General features: G+C 34.3%; 1 protein-coding gene across 1 annotated transcript in view; it reads left to right on the forward strand.

The window, feature by feature from the left end:
• The first annotated feature begins 9,188 nt into the window (after nucleotides 1-9,188).
• The window catches only part of Cdk9 (Cyclin-dependent kinase 9), a 106,417-nt gene continuing 99,332 nt past the window's right edge, over nucleotides 9,189-16,273 (forward strand). The window contains exon 1 of the mRNA XM_090405887.1: nucleotides 9,189-9,481. Within this exon, the coding sequence (XP_090262013.1) occupies nucleotides 9,345-9,481 (137 nt within the window). The 5' untranslated portion in view covers nucleotides 9,189-9,344. The remainder of the gene's footprint in view (nucleotides 9,482-16,273) is intronic.

A 16,273-nucleotide genomic window follows, 5' to 3' on the forward strand; every position in this document is an offset into this window, starting at 1 on the left:
TCCAAAACTGTCGATGTTCGATAATTGTGATGTTAGGTCTATTATATTACAAATGCCGATCAGTTTGTATTCTAAAGTCCCAGAGAATTTTTGTGTTTTGTTTTCTAATACTCTCTATTTTATGAGGCCACCAGTAATCAGATGTACGAAAGCCACATTTTATACATGCCAGTGAATATTTTGGCCACTTGATTATGGCGTTATTTATGGTCAGTTTGAGCTACTTGATGCAGAACTGATTAGATGTTCTACAGTGTCATCTTTCTGATTGCATAATCTGCATTTGGTGTTATTATTGATGTTCAAAATGTTTGCTTTCATTGCAATAGTTTGTAATAACTGTTCTTCAGCCGCAAGAATAAATTCTTCTGGTTCTTTTTTAATATATTCATATTGTCGCAATTGCCACTTCTTGTTCATATCAATTTTGTCCACAGTATCTCTAAGAAATTTCATCCATGGATTCATTTTTCCAGCGCACATATCAGTTATTTTGCTGTTTCTTTTTGTAATCGGATTTATTTCCTGTTGCTTTAAGATTATTATTATTATTATTATTACAACTGGCGTTTTCATGGAGTTAGAAGACATGGAGAGCAGATATGGTAACCACTCTGTCAGACAGGCTGCCTTTGTTCCAGAGAACAGAAATAAATGAAACGGAAGATGAGTACGCTTTGCGGGTTATCAGTTGAACTTTAAATGAATGTTGAGCATCTGCTGCTTGTGTTAAGTAGGAATAGGATATGACTGGTGACAGTTCTCCTCACACGAGTAAACGTTGTTTTGTACACACTATTATAATGGGCAGTAGGCATTAAAAAAAATAATATGGAAACAAAATGTCTGTGAGACACTGGAAAGAAAGTCGTTACTTAAGGAAACTGCATTCTTTCCTAGAGAGCCAAAAATTTTTAGAGATACTCGAATTTTTGGTACATTACCCCTAAATGTGAGTATATATGAACAGATCGGGAATTTGTAGAGTTAGTAGCGGGCTAAGTGAAACTAACGCCTTAAATTATAAAAATATCCTTTAGAGGTACTTTCCTCAAGCCAACGATAGCAAGCAATGGTAATTTTGTACCATTCCTCCTGTAGGCATGCAATGCGGTCCTGTACTGTTGAGGGGGCGAACATCCCCTCATCTCACCTTAAGTTGCAGTTTTTCCCATAGATGTTTAATAGGATTGAGATCAGGCTCTGTAAAGGAGAGCAAACGTGGCGGCGTTCATGTGCACAAACTGCGCAGTTATAGCAGTAGCTGCCTTATGACACAGTGTATTGCCTGGCTGAAAGAAACAATTGTTAGTTCCGTAGAAAGAAACGCCAGAAAGCAGGAAGTGTTGCATTATCGAGAATGTTCAGATTCCGGTCAGAGTTCAATGTTCATGTCACTGCAAACTTGAGAGTTGCTTGAATGGAAACTCATGTTTGAGCAACGATTCTGAAGGTTTTTGTGAAGAAATATATGTTGAATGTTTCTTGCTGATATGTTGAATGCAGAGTACCGCATTCAACATATCGGCCTACGAATGGCTGTTTTTAAAATATCATCCTTTGTAGAACCTCACGGTTACATTTCATGACTTTGGTGAGTCGAACACTGCGGGTAGGATTTGCGATAAATTTCCTACTCTCCATCGCAGCATGAAATTACTGATTGTTAACCTCGGATGGTCCAGATTGAGAACAATTTGTCGAATGTCAGTTTCCTTTGAGCAGCCATTTTACACGTTCTCAGTTGGACTAACTTCAGAGCATCATATTTCTCTAATTTATACTGGCTACAAAAGCGCCTCGGTACATGGCACGATAAACCTTGCTCATGCGGGTGTCCATTGAATTATTTCCAAACATCGTATGTAAAGATGCCAAACTTTTTGTATGCTGAAGATCCTAGAGAAAGATGGTTTTAATAGTAAAAAGATTGAATTGTGATCATGATGCCCAATTCTGTATTGAAGGTCAGTCAAAAGATCAGTTTCTAAAGAATTGCAGAATATCTTGAAGATTGGAATGTTACAGAATGCTTTTGCAGGATTAAGAGGAGCTTTTGTATATCAGGAAAAATGGGGAATAATAAGAAACACCTAAAACACCTGCACTAACATAAACGTCTGAAAGGGAACACAATTTACCATTACATGTAGCGATGCATCTGAGAGAAAAAAATAGTAAGAGAAATTAAGAATTTACTGAAATCATGTTAGATAATTTTATCTAACAGCATGTGAAAAAAAGAAACCGAGATCAAAAAAGTGTTAGATTTGTTCATGGCGTCAGCAGGATCTCTGTTATGAATGTGATTTTCTACCACCAGTTAGTGATAGTGATCATACTGTGGTCTCATGGGAAGTATCTAAATATATTATTGTTGCCATTAGAACTGGTTACATACTGAATTACAAATCTGGAAATTATGATCACCTTAGGAGAATATTATCTTTGGTCCCATGGTATCAGTTACTGAATGGGAAAAATGTCAGCAATGCATGAGAAAAAAGTGCTTAAATCAGGCGGTATCTGAAATATATCCCTGGTGTTCGAAGAATAAATAGCTTGGGAGTGAATTGGATGTGCAACCAAAAGAAGATGTGGAAAGATAATCATGAGAATAAGAGTGAGAGGAGTTGCAAAATATATAAAGCTCAGGCCAGAAAATTAACGAATATTGTGAGGAACGCTAAATCGGAGTATGAAAAGAAATTGTCCATTCAAATTAAAGGCAATCCAAAAGAATTTTATCGTTATGGAGCAAGCAAAAGAAACTATGAATTTGGAAGATGCGGATCATGGTGGATTGTGCATAGGCACTGTGCAACAGAGCCATTCCAGTTTTCTCGATATATAAATATATCTATTAATTTATTTATATTTGCTTGTAATATTTAATTTTATCATCAACAATCCTATACAATTCTCTTATTTTGTATAAAAAATAATAAAAATCCATCCTGTAGCAATTAGGAGGACGAAGGATGCTAGCAGCACTGTGTTTACCACAGTGCCATCTTCATACATGCACAAGCATATGCACGTCATAGTGAGGTGCGAGCTATTAGCGTAATGCGGCACTGTCCGTCGCGCAGTTCCACTGTTGTTTATATGCGGTTTGCGCCAATAGTAGAGTGTTCGTAGTATTTATCGTGTTTACTCCGTCTCTTTAAATATTTGGACATTACAATTCAAGGATTTAATTGTAATATCCAAAAATTGTAAATCCATTCATTTAATTACAACTGAAGGAATGGATTTTATTTTTAAGTAATTTTCAATTATACCAAACTGTATAATTTTATCGATAATAAACAATATTTTTCATGAAACAAAATAAGAAGAATATATTTTATTTTAAAGTAATTTTGAAATATACAAAACTGTATAATTTTATCTATAATTAAAATATTTTTTCATGTTTAATTTTTTACTATAATTTTGATATTTTATCCAAACAAGAGCATGTGTAGCTCAGTGAATGTGGCGTTTGTACACAACGGCGCTTAACCGCACGAAGGAAGACTTTGTTTCGAATCTAGTCGTCGAGAGGAAATTTTTCTAAGCCTTTTTTCGACCGGTTCCCGAGTTAGTCGATCTCTGGCACAGGCAAGCGGGGTTTTTCTCTCGGCAACTCGGGTTTTTCGTCCCGTAAACTCAAGAAAATCTACCGTAGAACTCACATTATTTCAAACATTAAATATATTGTGTTAGGGTTAGGGACCACGAGATGGCAGCACTTGTTGAGCAGTCTCTCTTCACTGTGTGCTGCTTAATTAGTGATAGCCTTGGGCCAGCTATCTCTGATTGGCTGCCAGTGGAGATTGAACTGCCCACTCAGTCTCCAAAAGTTAGATACGGCTAAACGGCCTTGCCTACTCTCTATACGGGAATAGAAATGCGTTAGCTGATTTTTTTGTCGTATACACTGTACCGATAGTGTGTATGTACATTTCGAAAGTTGCAGATGCGGATGGAACTCTAGCACCAGAAGCTAATAATATTGTTCAGTATGAGTGCTCACTCTGTTAATATATATGAATCATGTAGCATGGTGCATAGTGCTATTGTTACATTGGATGAAGGGTTTCAGGTTCATGAAAATGAGGTTGAAGAGCTGTTGCATAACCTAGATAAGAATTTGTTAATAGCGACAGATGAAATATCAGCACGTTGCTAATGGAATGATCAACCGAATCGCTTAGGCCTTTCACGTGTTTGTATAACTTGAATCTCAGCTCAGGAATCATACCACAGGAAATGAAGGATTGTGTGTTAGTTTCATTGTACAAGAGTAGTGCAAAACTGGTGTCTAACTACTGTGGTAGTGAAGATTTTAGAGAAATTAGTAAGAATTCGCATACAGAAATGGGTAGGCAATCATGCTACACTCTGCAAGGAGCAGCATGGGTTTACTAAAGGATGGTCATGTTTTAGCGATTGGCTCTTATTTTATAACAACATTACTTCTGCTTCGGGTAATGGGAATGAATACACTATGATAATATTGAATTTTCCTAAGGTGTTTGATACCACACGAAAGACTATTGCATTAACTGGAGAATATGAATATAATTTAAATCTTGAATATAAACTGTTGGCTTGGGTCATTGGATGTTTGAAAGACAGATATCAAAAATTGGTATATGATGGGTGTGTATCTCTCAGATTTAAGGTGACCAGTGGTGTACCATGGCATTCAGTCCTTGGGATATTGTGATTTCTTCTATATATTAATGACATTAGTAAATATCTATCAGGAGATATGCAATTGTTTGCCGATGATGTGAAGATAAGCAGGAAATTTAGGACTGCTATTGATATCCAGCACATATGGCTGGTTAATGCAAACTTGACAAAAGTTATAGGCTTTGGTGAAACTTGGATAACAGAAGATAATGTAGTTACAGGGATTGAATATGAAGGGTTTAGTATTTTCTGGGAGAACAGAGCGTAGGGTACTACTGATTATAGCAGATGAATTGCAGCCAAAAATAATAAGAGATATAGGAAGCAATATTAAATTGTATATTTTAGGTATGGATGATCAATCTAGTTGCAGTTGTTAAATGTATGAGTGATATCATTAAATACAAGCTGCTTATTGATAATAATGCAGAAGAACAAAATGCTGTGGAGTCGATATAATGACGAAGGTGATCAGAAAACTCCTGAACTGGAGAAGGATCAGACAAGAAAGATGATGAGCATGGCAAGAAAGACAAAATTAGATTAGCAGAATTATCTAATAGAGCAGGCCAATGGAAATTCCAAAGAATTCTTTCGCTACATGGCGAGGAAGAGGAAGGATGGCTATGGAAGATGGATCTGAATGATGATGGATGATAGCCACGAGGTGATAGAAGAATATAAAATAGTTGAATTACTGAGTACCACTTTGCAAGAGTATATCATCCTGAGGACAAATATGTGACAGACAGTGCTGTGGGAAGGTGGATGAATTAACGGTTCTTAGGATATTGCAGAATCTCAATGGAAATACAAATGTGAGATTTGATGCGATATAAGCCTCGGATTTTACGATAATGTGCAAAGGGAATGCCTCTAGCTTTGGTCCTTTAAAGTCTTAGCCATGGTACAGATCCAAGTGAGTGGAAAGAAGAAAAAATATTTCCCTTGTATAATTGAGATTCTAAGACTACAGGTGGCAAATTATAGACCAATCTGTAATTTAGGTATGGTGGTAAAAGTTTTGGAAAAATATGGGTGGATAACAGTATCATACTGCATGATGGGCAACGTGACTTCGTCAAGAGTTGTGCCTTAGCAATTTACTAACTTTTTATAACAGAATAACAGCTAACTTGGATAAATAAAATGGCTACACTGCAGACTGCCAAGGCATTTGACAGAATATCACATGGAATTCTCTTACACATATTAGAACAAATGGGGATGGACATAAGGATTCTGGCTAAGTGGATAAGAGAGCGGCTGCTAATGGAGGATCAGTATCGAGGCGAAGACAAGTGAGTTGTGGTGGTGCTGTGTGGTTCAGTGATGGTATCATTGTTGTTTAATTTGTAGATAAATGATGTAAGAAATAACCTAAAAGGAATATTCACTTGTTTACCTTTGTTGCGAAATTAGTTCGAGTAATCAAGGCGATATGGAAAGCGTTCACGATGATTTAAATTGGCTGTCAGTAAAGGTAAAAGATAATCGGTATCGGCTTAATGCGGAGAAATGTAAGATTTTGCATTTTGGGATAAATAGATTTCAAGCTGTATATCACATTAATAGCATTGTACTGTAAATAGCTGAAGGTAGAGATTTATTGGTGGTTGTAGACTGAGAGTTGAAGTTTAGAGGACATTTTGCTAAGGTAGCCATAAGATTACTTGGCTGTTGAAGATCACCTTATCCTGTAGAGACAAGGAAGTTGTTATTCCTCTTTATAAGGCCTAGATATGTCCACATCTTGATTACTGAACTCAAATCTGGTCTCCTGGGTTTCTTGGGGGATAGGAAACAGTGGAGAAGATTCAGAGTCAAGTGACTGAGATTGTCTATAAAATGTTCCATGTAAGTATGGATTCCAGAAACTTGTTGATAGCAGTAAACGAGGAGATATTATGAAAATATCTAAGGTGCTTAGAGGGTTTTATAGCGTAGATGTAAGTAAAATTTTTCAGCACTTGGCTAGAAAGGTCAGAACAAGGGTTATTCCTGGAAGTTGAAGAAAGGTGTCATTAGTAGGTGTGTGAGGACTAGAATGTTTGCTTGGAGAGTTGTGAATGAGTGGAATGGGTTTCCAGAGTCAGTTGTGAGTACTTTGTCTGTTAATGAGCTCAAGGTAAAGTAGAATAGATTATGTGGTTAGTTTGGATCTCCCGAGGTGTCTTTGGGTTTCATGTAGGTTCCCATCTGTAATGATAACAATAATTTCAAATTTAAATTCGGCTTATTTTGGTGATATTTACCTGGAAATAATTGTTTAGAAAGAATGGAATCCAAAAATTTAATTTTGATATATTTCTCTTTTTTTGAATAATTTTATCTTTCTACTATAGATAATAACAATGACAAATATTTCCATCAATCCTACCTATGTTTGTTGTGAAGTATAGAAGCAAAAGATATTATTTAAGAAAGTCTTATATTATTATTATTATTATTATTATTATTATTATTATTATTATTATTATTATTATTATTATTATTACGGGTAAATCCAAGGAGTCCTTAGACTCATCGAGAGAGGCCCCAAATCATATTCATCAGAACTATTCGACATTCATACAGTATCTATCATACCTCGCCTAAAACTCATTCACTGTCACAGCACCCACTACAGACTCTGGCAGCCAATTCCACTCATCCACCACTCTAAAAGTAAAAAACCCAACTCTAACACCTTTACTAACCACACTATTGCCAAGTTTCCATGGATGTCCCCCTAGTCCTCACGCAACCAGCCCTGTTCTCAAAAATATCTTCTGAATTAATTTTATAGAAACCCTTCAGTAATTTGAATGTCTCAATCATATCACCCCTTTTCTGCCTATCAACCAATTTTTGCAACCCACAAATCCTCAACCTGTTCTCATACGGTTCATTCCGCAGACCTGCTATCATCTTGGTCACTCGCCTCTGGATCCTCTCAACCTCCTCCCCATTAAGAAGAAACCTAGATGACCAAATCTTGGCACAGTAGTCGAGATGGGGTCTTATGAAGGCTCGATACAGAGGAACAATAACCTCCTTGTCTCTGTTTGTCAACGTATTCATCAGCAACCAAGTGATTTGATAAGCTGATTTGGCCACTTTTGCAATGTCCCCAATAAACTTTAACTCCTTATCTACCAACACTCCTAAATCTCGTGCCTCATCAATTTCCTGGAGTACAGTTCCACCATTGTAGTAAACTGCTGCTAATCTTGTCACCCCAAAATGTATAACCTTACATTTTGCCACATTAAATTAACATCCATTCTTCTTATCCCAGACCTCCAATCTATCCAAATCATCTTGTAAAATTTTGACAGCATCTGCATTCACTAATGCCAAACCCAACTTTGCATTATCTGCAAACAAATGAACTGTTCCTCTCAGGTCCTTTCGTATATCATTAATGTATAAATTAAACAGCAGTGGTCCAAGAACAGATCCTTGTGGCATACCACTAGTCACAGGCCGTCTTGTTGACTCTACTCCTGAATAAACCACTCTCTGATATCTCTCCATCAACCACCCTCCTACCCATCTCACCAACCCTATATCCATCCCCCATATGCTGCAATTTACTGATTAGAATTCCATGTGGTATCCTGTTAAAGGCCTTAGCAAAGTCCAGTAGAATCACTGTAAACCCATTACCCTTATCCAGTTCAGCCGTCACTGTGTTATAATACGTGAGCAAGTTACTGAGGCATGATCTACCCTTCACAAAACCACGCTGTCCCCGATACAGTATCCCATTTTCATCTATCCAATCTTGTATTTTCTCCAAGACCTTGATAATGATTCCTGTTATGCTGATTGGCCGGTAATTTTCAACAGCAGCCTTGGAACCACCTTTATGCAGTGGAGCTATTTTCCCCTCTTTCCGCCCCCTTGGGACTGACCCAAACCCTTGGCTGAAATTAAAGAAAATGGTCAAGGGCAATGACAATTATTTAGCTGCTTCACGTACAACACGAGCTGGTATACCATCCAATCCCACAGATGTATTGACATTGAGGTTCTGTAATAGACTAGTTACCTCTACTTCATTTGCGTGTATTTTCGCTAGACTGGTTTTTCCACAGAATCCTATAAAGGATTTTTAATCTAGGATTAAAAAAGGCTTTATAGGATTCTTCGCGTCCAATATAGTTCGAATCTAGTTTTTTGTTATCTTTCAATTCAATTTGCTTATCTTCTAGTTATAATAATTTTGAATTATTATATTTCTTTAAAATTACGAGCTGTTTATTAGAAAATTTAGCAATTTATTTCATTTATTTATTTTTGTGTACAAGAAAAATTTAGATATTTAATATTGTACAATATTTTTGATATTGTTAAAATATATAAATAGATAACTTAAATATTTGATTGCTCCTTTGGGCTAATTTAAAAATTAAGCATCTGTATTATGTAAGTCATTCAGAATGTTTACGAGTTATCCAATCAGAATGTGATCACATTGTTTTGATTGGAGAAATTTAATTGTGTCATGTTTTAGTACTGTAGCGTGTCATAGGTTCGGTGTTTTGGATATGTGAGGTTTTAATTTTCTCTCTGAGTGTGAGACTTATTTCATGTTGTAGCTGAAAGAAATTTCTGAGATTCAGGAATTAAGCATTTCAGTTTTATTTTGCTTCGGAAACTTATTTAACAAAATGGCTACCACTGCAACCAATATTTCTACTAGCCTTGCCCAGCAAATGGCTAATAAAGTGGCCGATTTTGATTACCCTTACTGTGATGAAGTTACCAAATATGAAAAACTTGCAAAAATCGGCCAGGGCACATTTGGGTAAGTTTTATCATTAAATGTTTATTATATAGTATATCTTGTCTCAGTATACGCTTTCTTTTGTTTTCTTTCACCACATTTGTTAATATGTCAGATTAGCTTATGAGTTTTAATTCAAATTTAAATGCTATTTAATTGTAATTTTTCTGTCTCTTTATGGTTCGAACTGTAATGATTTTTTGCTGTATTCACTCGCAGTGTTCGTGTAATTTATTATTATTGTTTTAAAATAAGGAACTTTTGCAGTTTTCGCAGGATATTGAATTAAAAAAAAAAATACGACAGCAAACGAACTTTTGCAACGTTTCTTAGCAAAAAAAAAAAAAAATGTTATGCTACGTAGCCTTACCAAGTTTTTACTTTGTTATTGGCAAGCTGTACATCAAATCGTGCTCTCGATTTGAATCCTCTTTCGAAATGTATAACTAACCAAAAATACGCTAGGTAACAATCTTGATTTCTTTATAAATTTCCTTTATTTCTTTAACCTTATTTGATCTTTGACCTTATTTGATCTCCGGAGCAGTTATTTGCTAAGCTACTAGTGACGAACCCAAGGTACCTGATGCTGGACCAAGATTTACTTCACATAATATACATCTGTTATATCGTCTGTACACTGGTCCCTCTCCGTCTTTTTCTTTTATCTTGCTCCTTCCCCCAATGCTCTTAGAGTATTCAAGGGATGTATCTTTCCTGTCTTGAACTTTCTTCTTCTTCACAGCAGTTGTAGTCTGCGATCTCTCCTAGGTATTTGTCTTACCTGAGTAGGCTGCCCTTCCACGAAGCCTAATCAACAAGGAAACATTAGACCAAAACCCCTTCAAATATCATGGATAAAGGAGGCCATACACCCCAAAGACACAATGGACATAAAAAGTACAAATGAGACTCTCTCTCTCTCTCTCTCAAACATATGACAGACCAGACTTAAACCTTTTGGGGAAGTCTGTTGTTGATGAGAAATGCTATATGCAGACTAAGAACATAAAATCTAATAGAACTAAAAACAAAAAATTATGTAGGTGTACCTACAACTGTAGGTCATTATTAGGACAAACAAGATTAGAAGAATTACTGTTGGAAGCAGAAAAAATAAAATGAGACATCATTTGATTGAGTGAAAACTCAGATTTGGTGAAAATAGTATTGATCTAAAGAAAGGACATCCATTCTGTTGTCATGGTGTGACAATCCAAGATCCCAGGGAGGAATTTACCTCTCCATAAAACATAAAATACAAGAAATAAAATATATCACAAACAGGGCTGTAGAACTCTACCTAAAATAAACAGACATTATGAATTAAGAATTATACAAGTTTATGCACCAGCCTCAGACCATATAGAGAAAAAAAATAGATGCATTTTATGAAATACTAGATCAACTGGTAAATAGCAATGATACATTCTTTACAATCTTGATGGGAGACTTCAATGGTCAAGTAGGTGTAAGAGATGCATATCTAGCAGCAATTGGAAATTATGGACTAGGACAGAGGACAATAAGATGGAGAACAATTAATAGACTTTTTTGAAAATAGAGGTCTTTATATAATGAATACTTTCTTTCAAAAAAGGAAGAATTGGAAATGGACGTGGCAAAGTCTAAATGGAGAGGTGTTTAATTAATGAAATAAATTTTAACCAACAGAAAATATATTGTCCAAGATACAGATGTAATAAATTTCAATACAAGTAGTGACTACAGATTAGTGAGATAAAAAATTGTCCTCAACAAAAGATGGAAAAGACAGAAATTGATCAAGGGTAAAAGACCCTTTATTAATTTACTAGATCTGGAAAAAAAAACAGAGCTCTTCCAGAAAGAGATAGAAGAAGAGTTTTATAATATTGATATGAATAAAGACTTAGATAAAATACTATCAAATAATAACTGAGACCTTGCTAAATAATGCCAAAGAGAGATTGGTAGGATTAATCAAAAGGAGGATGAAAGAAAATTGTCTGAAACCCTAAACCTTCTCAGAAGGTTTAGAAAGAGAAGAGAAATGAAAAGAGATCTAGACATGAGAAGCGGAATAGAATTCTCAGTGCTATGTAAAACAATAAGAAAAATGATGACATAAGAAACTAGAAACGTTAGAACAAGGAGCATTAAATTATAATAGAAAACAATATGAGTCTGAAAGGAGTGAGAAGAGACTTGTCTATAGGACAGTATAAATTAATAACCCTTAAAGATGAAAATGGATTATTAATTAAAGACTAAGAATAGATCATAAGAATAATAGAATCCTTTTATGCCAAGTTGTATGGTGATTCTCAAGACAAACCAATATGAAAACAAAAATGTAATATCCCAAATTGAAGTGGAAGATATAAGCCTGGTGTTTTAAAAGAGGTCAATATGCAATGGTAGCATGACTAATGGAATGACACCAAGTGAAGATGAGTTACCAGTAAAACCTTTTACATCATTATTATTCTTTTAGCTCTACAATCTTTTGTAGGTTTTGACTTGTTTCACAATATATTTCCATTTTACTCTATTCAGTGCAGTACTTTTCCAATTCTTAACTTTAAGAATTCGAAGGTCTATCTCAACTTCATCTGACCATCTCCTTTTAGGTCTTCCTCTTCTTTGTCCAATTATTTCCCATTTATATATATTATTAACCCCTATACTTTCTTCCATGCTATTCTTTGTGCCTTCTTTATTTATTAATTCATTAATTTCACTATTTGTTCTTATTCTCCAATTGTCATTCTTCTTTAATTGGTAAATAAATTTCTACATCCCTCATTATTTTCCTTTCAAAAATCCTTAACCTATTCTCTTCTTTTTGGGGTAGAGTCCATGATTCACATCCATATGTTATTACTGGTCTAATAATCGATTTATACTTCGTGTGTAGAGGCTTAAGTGCTGTGAGGACATCATGTTGAAGGCTTAATGGATTTTTTACAACACTTAGAAAGGATTAAAACAGAATTTAATACTTCCTATATTTCCCTACCCTACATCCGTGGCACATCTGAAAAAATAGCCAAGATTCTAAAAAAAGTACAACCTACACACAGCATATAAGCCCCACTGCAACCTTGCTACCCTTATCCGTTCTATGAAAGATCAGCTCCCTCCTCTCTCTCTCTGCCTGGAGTTTACAAAGTACCCTGTTCCTGTAAGCTGGCATACATTGGACAGACAGGCAGATCAGCATCTATCCTCCTGGAGGAACACAACTATGGTCATTCAGGCTTGGCTGACCGTGTCTTGGACACCATCCACAGGGTATCATGGAAGAAAACCACCATGCTCCACCACAGCAAATTCAAGACAGAGAGACTATTCTTAGAAGCAGCAGCTCTCAGAAATCAACCAAATCTTAATAAATACAGTTGCATTAAGCTTCCGAAGATTTGGGAATTCCACTCATCACCAGAGGTTCCACCTTATATTCCAGGCCACCTACAACTGCCCCTAGAGGGCGCTCCACCTAGATAGGACTTTAGTGTCACCCACGTGGTTGGGCTTAGTATTGTATGATATTTGTGTTCATGTTACATTAGTTGTTTTTGTAATCCCTGTAGATGTCCTAGTGACTAGGACAAAATATAGGAACTATTAAATTCTGTTTTAATCTTTTCTGAGTGTTGTAAAAAATCCATTAAGCCTCCAACATGAAATCGATTTATAAAATTTTAGTTTAGAATTCTTATCTACAACTTTACTATCCAATAATCCTTTATACATGTGATAGCATTTATTTCAAGTTATTATTCTGTTATTTCTTCTGCTATGTTATTCGTTATTGTTATTAGGGATCGTAGATATTTAAAATGATTTACTGATTCAAAATTATAGCTATCTAAACTACATTTAGAGGCTATTCTATTTCCATTTCTTCCATATTGCATATATATTTAGTTTTTTGTTCATTAATTTGTAAACCAACTTCTTTTGCATTTAAATCTGATTCTTTTAACTTACTTTCTAAATCTTTTTTGGTACGTTTAATTATTGCAATATCATCTGCATATGCAGAAATCCCTACAGATTTATTATTAATGTAGCCTCTTATATTGAATCTTCTTATTATATATTCAAGTGTCAAATTAAACAACTCCGGAACTTATTTTTAATGCTTCTGTTAGTTTACCTTGTATTTTAATCCTTGCCTTAGATCCTTCTAGTGTTATATCAATCATTCTACCCAATTTTTGTGGGATTCCCAACCTTTTAATTAGTAATCATTTTTTGTCTATTTATTTTATCAAAAGCATATTTAAAATCAATATATAAATTATATAATTCTATATTATATTCCATACATTTTTCATGTATATTCCTTAACATAAATATATTATCAGTGGTAGATCTAGCAATTTACATTTAGCAATGTGATTTCTCTATCATTACCACAGTTCAGTTTATTTCTCTTTTTATATATTGGTTGAATCACTCCTATTTTCCATTTCTCTGGTAATTTTTCTTCATTCCATATTTCAATTAATTGCCAGATTTTTCCCCATAATGGTTTACTAGCATTCTTGATAAGCTCCCCTGTTCACTTAAATTCCTATCTTCATTATCATTAATTTCTTCTTCTGATAACAATTCTTCAAAATACCCTTTCCATCTCTTAATGACTTCTTCTTTTTCAGTTATTATTGCCCCTTCTTTATTCTTGCATATTATTATTTGAGGATTAAAATTTTTACTAGTGAATTCATTTCTTTATATTATTTACTTATTTCTTTGTTTTTATCATATTCACTTATTAATTCTATTTTCCTCTTCATCTCTTTTTTCTTTTGATAACTTTTGTATTATTATTATTTTTTTTTTTTAAGGTTACACGGTGATCAGCATTCGTATTTCTGAATTTAGGGACACAAAACACACCATTTCAACATGTGTGTTTTGTGTCCCTAAATTCGGAAATATGGATCACATATTTTATTTGCTTCCTTTCTCTTTTTTGATATTTTTCTCTGTTAGCTCTTGTATTTCTTTATATATATTTCTTTCTTGCTTTATTTTTAATTTCTATTGCTTTCCCGCATTCATCATCAAACCATTCCTTTTTTGATTCTTTTATATTTCCTTATTATTTCTTCTGCTGCATTAAAAATTGTTTTTTAATTATCTTCTATATTATTTTGATTTTCAAATTCTTTAATGTCTTCTAATTTTTCTTTGTATAATTTAAGTCTCTTTATTTGTGAAAGCCTTAGTATTCTATTTCTCAAATCTTTCTGCTTTCCTTTTATTTATGATTGATATTCTTTGTCTCAATTTTGCACCAGCCAACATGTGGTTAAAGTCGCAGTTTGCACCACTAAATGCTCTTACATCAATAATTGTGCCCGTCTTTTAGAAATCAAAACATGTTCTATCTGATTATATTCATTAGTAGCTGGAATAATCCATATTCCTAAATGTATCTTTTTATGTGGAAAATTTGTGCTCATTACTCTTAATTTATTAGTTGTTGCAAACTGAATAACTTTATTGCCATTATATATTCCCTAATTTAGCATTAAAGTCTCCTAATATAATCATAGCATCAATTTTTGGTATGCCTTCACATGCTTTTTGTAAATCATTGTGAAATTGTTTGATAATGTTTTCATCAGTATGCTCAATCGGAGCATAAATATTTATGTGTTATGAAATTTATCTTTATGTATTTTACGTATTCTCTCATTTATTGATGTAAATCTTAATATTGATTTGTAGACCTTTTTTGTTATAATAAAACCAACTCCATGTTCTTCTTGTTTTATAGGACTACTAAAGTATAACTTATAATCTTTTTTTTTTTTATTAATTAATCCTTGTCCTTTCCATGTTATTTCCTGTAAGGCTATGATTACCAGCCTGTAATAACGTCCTGACATTCCATGTTCTGAATTTCATGTTTCTCATTAACCTTTTCTTTTGCATATGTCATTTCCGTAGTCAGTCCAGTTTCATATTGTTTAGCCTTCTCATCAAAATATTTTTTCTAGGAATGGGTTGTTAGCCCATTGCCAAACCCTTCTCCTTTATCTGGACTTGGGACCAGCAACAGTATCGATGAGCTACTCAATCCACCCATCGAATACTGTAGGCGAGTTCTTTTACATCATTACTATTGTTAATACAGTGAGCAGGTGAATTAGATAGCAGTTTATTTATCATCTGTTTACAATAATGTTCTTCTGAAAGGTTGTAAGAAGAAACTAGTTCTTTAGTGATCTCTTCTTCATTGAGAAGGGAGCAAGCCTGTTACCTAATGTAGCCAAGCTTTTGGAGCAGACAATGTGATTACACATGAAGGTATCTATTGGTATGTGTGGGTTTTCTGTAAATAGATATCTTCTATTTTACTGACACACAAGAAAGTTCGACATCCAGAAATGGGAGAGAACCGTGAACTTCCAATTCCAAGGTAAATTGTATTTTTGGACATAATTGTTGAGATTGTTCAGGAACTCCTTTATGGAATCTGGTCCATGGCTCTAAATTAAGACAGTATCATCAATATATCTTTTTAATAATCTTGGCTTTAACAGAAGAGAATTGATTTGCTTTTTCCTTAAAGGTTTCTAAATATAAATATGCTAATATTGGAGATAATGGGTTGCCCATGGCCAAACCGAAATTCTGTTTGTAAATAGCATTTTTAAAAAGGAAGTAACCAGAAATTATGCAATGGGTTAGGAGTGACATGTTCTTTCTTTTCTTTTCTTTTTTGATAATTTATCCTTTAAAAGAATTAAAACCACACTTCTGTAGGTATGTTAGTAAATATGGAAATAACATCGAAACTGGCCATAATTT

Source organism: Typopeltis vanoorti, chromosome 15, assembly GCF_054136105.1.
Source record: "Typopeltis vanoorti isolate ZY-2024b chromosome 15, IOZ_Tvanoo_1.0, whole genome shotgun sequence".
Lineage (NCBI taxonomy): Eukaryota > Metazoa > Arthropoda > Arachnida > Uropygi > Thelyphonidae > Typopeltis > Typopeltis vanoorti.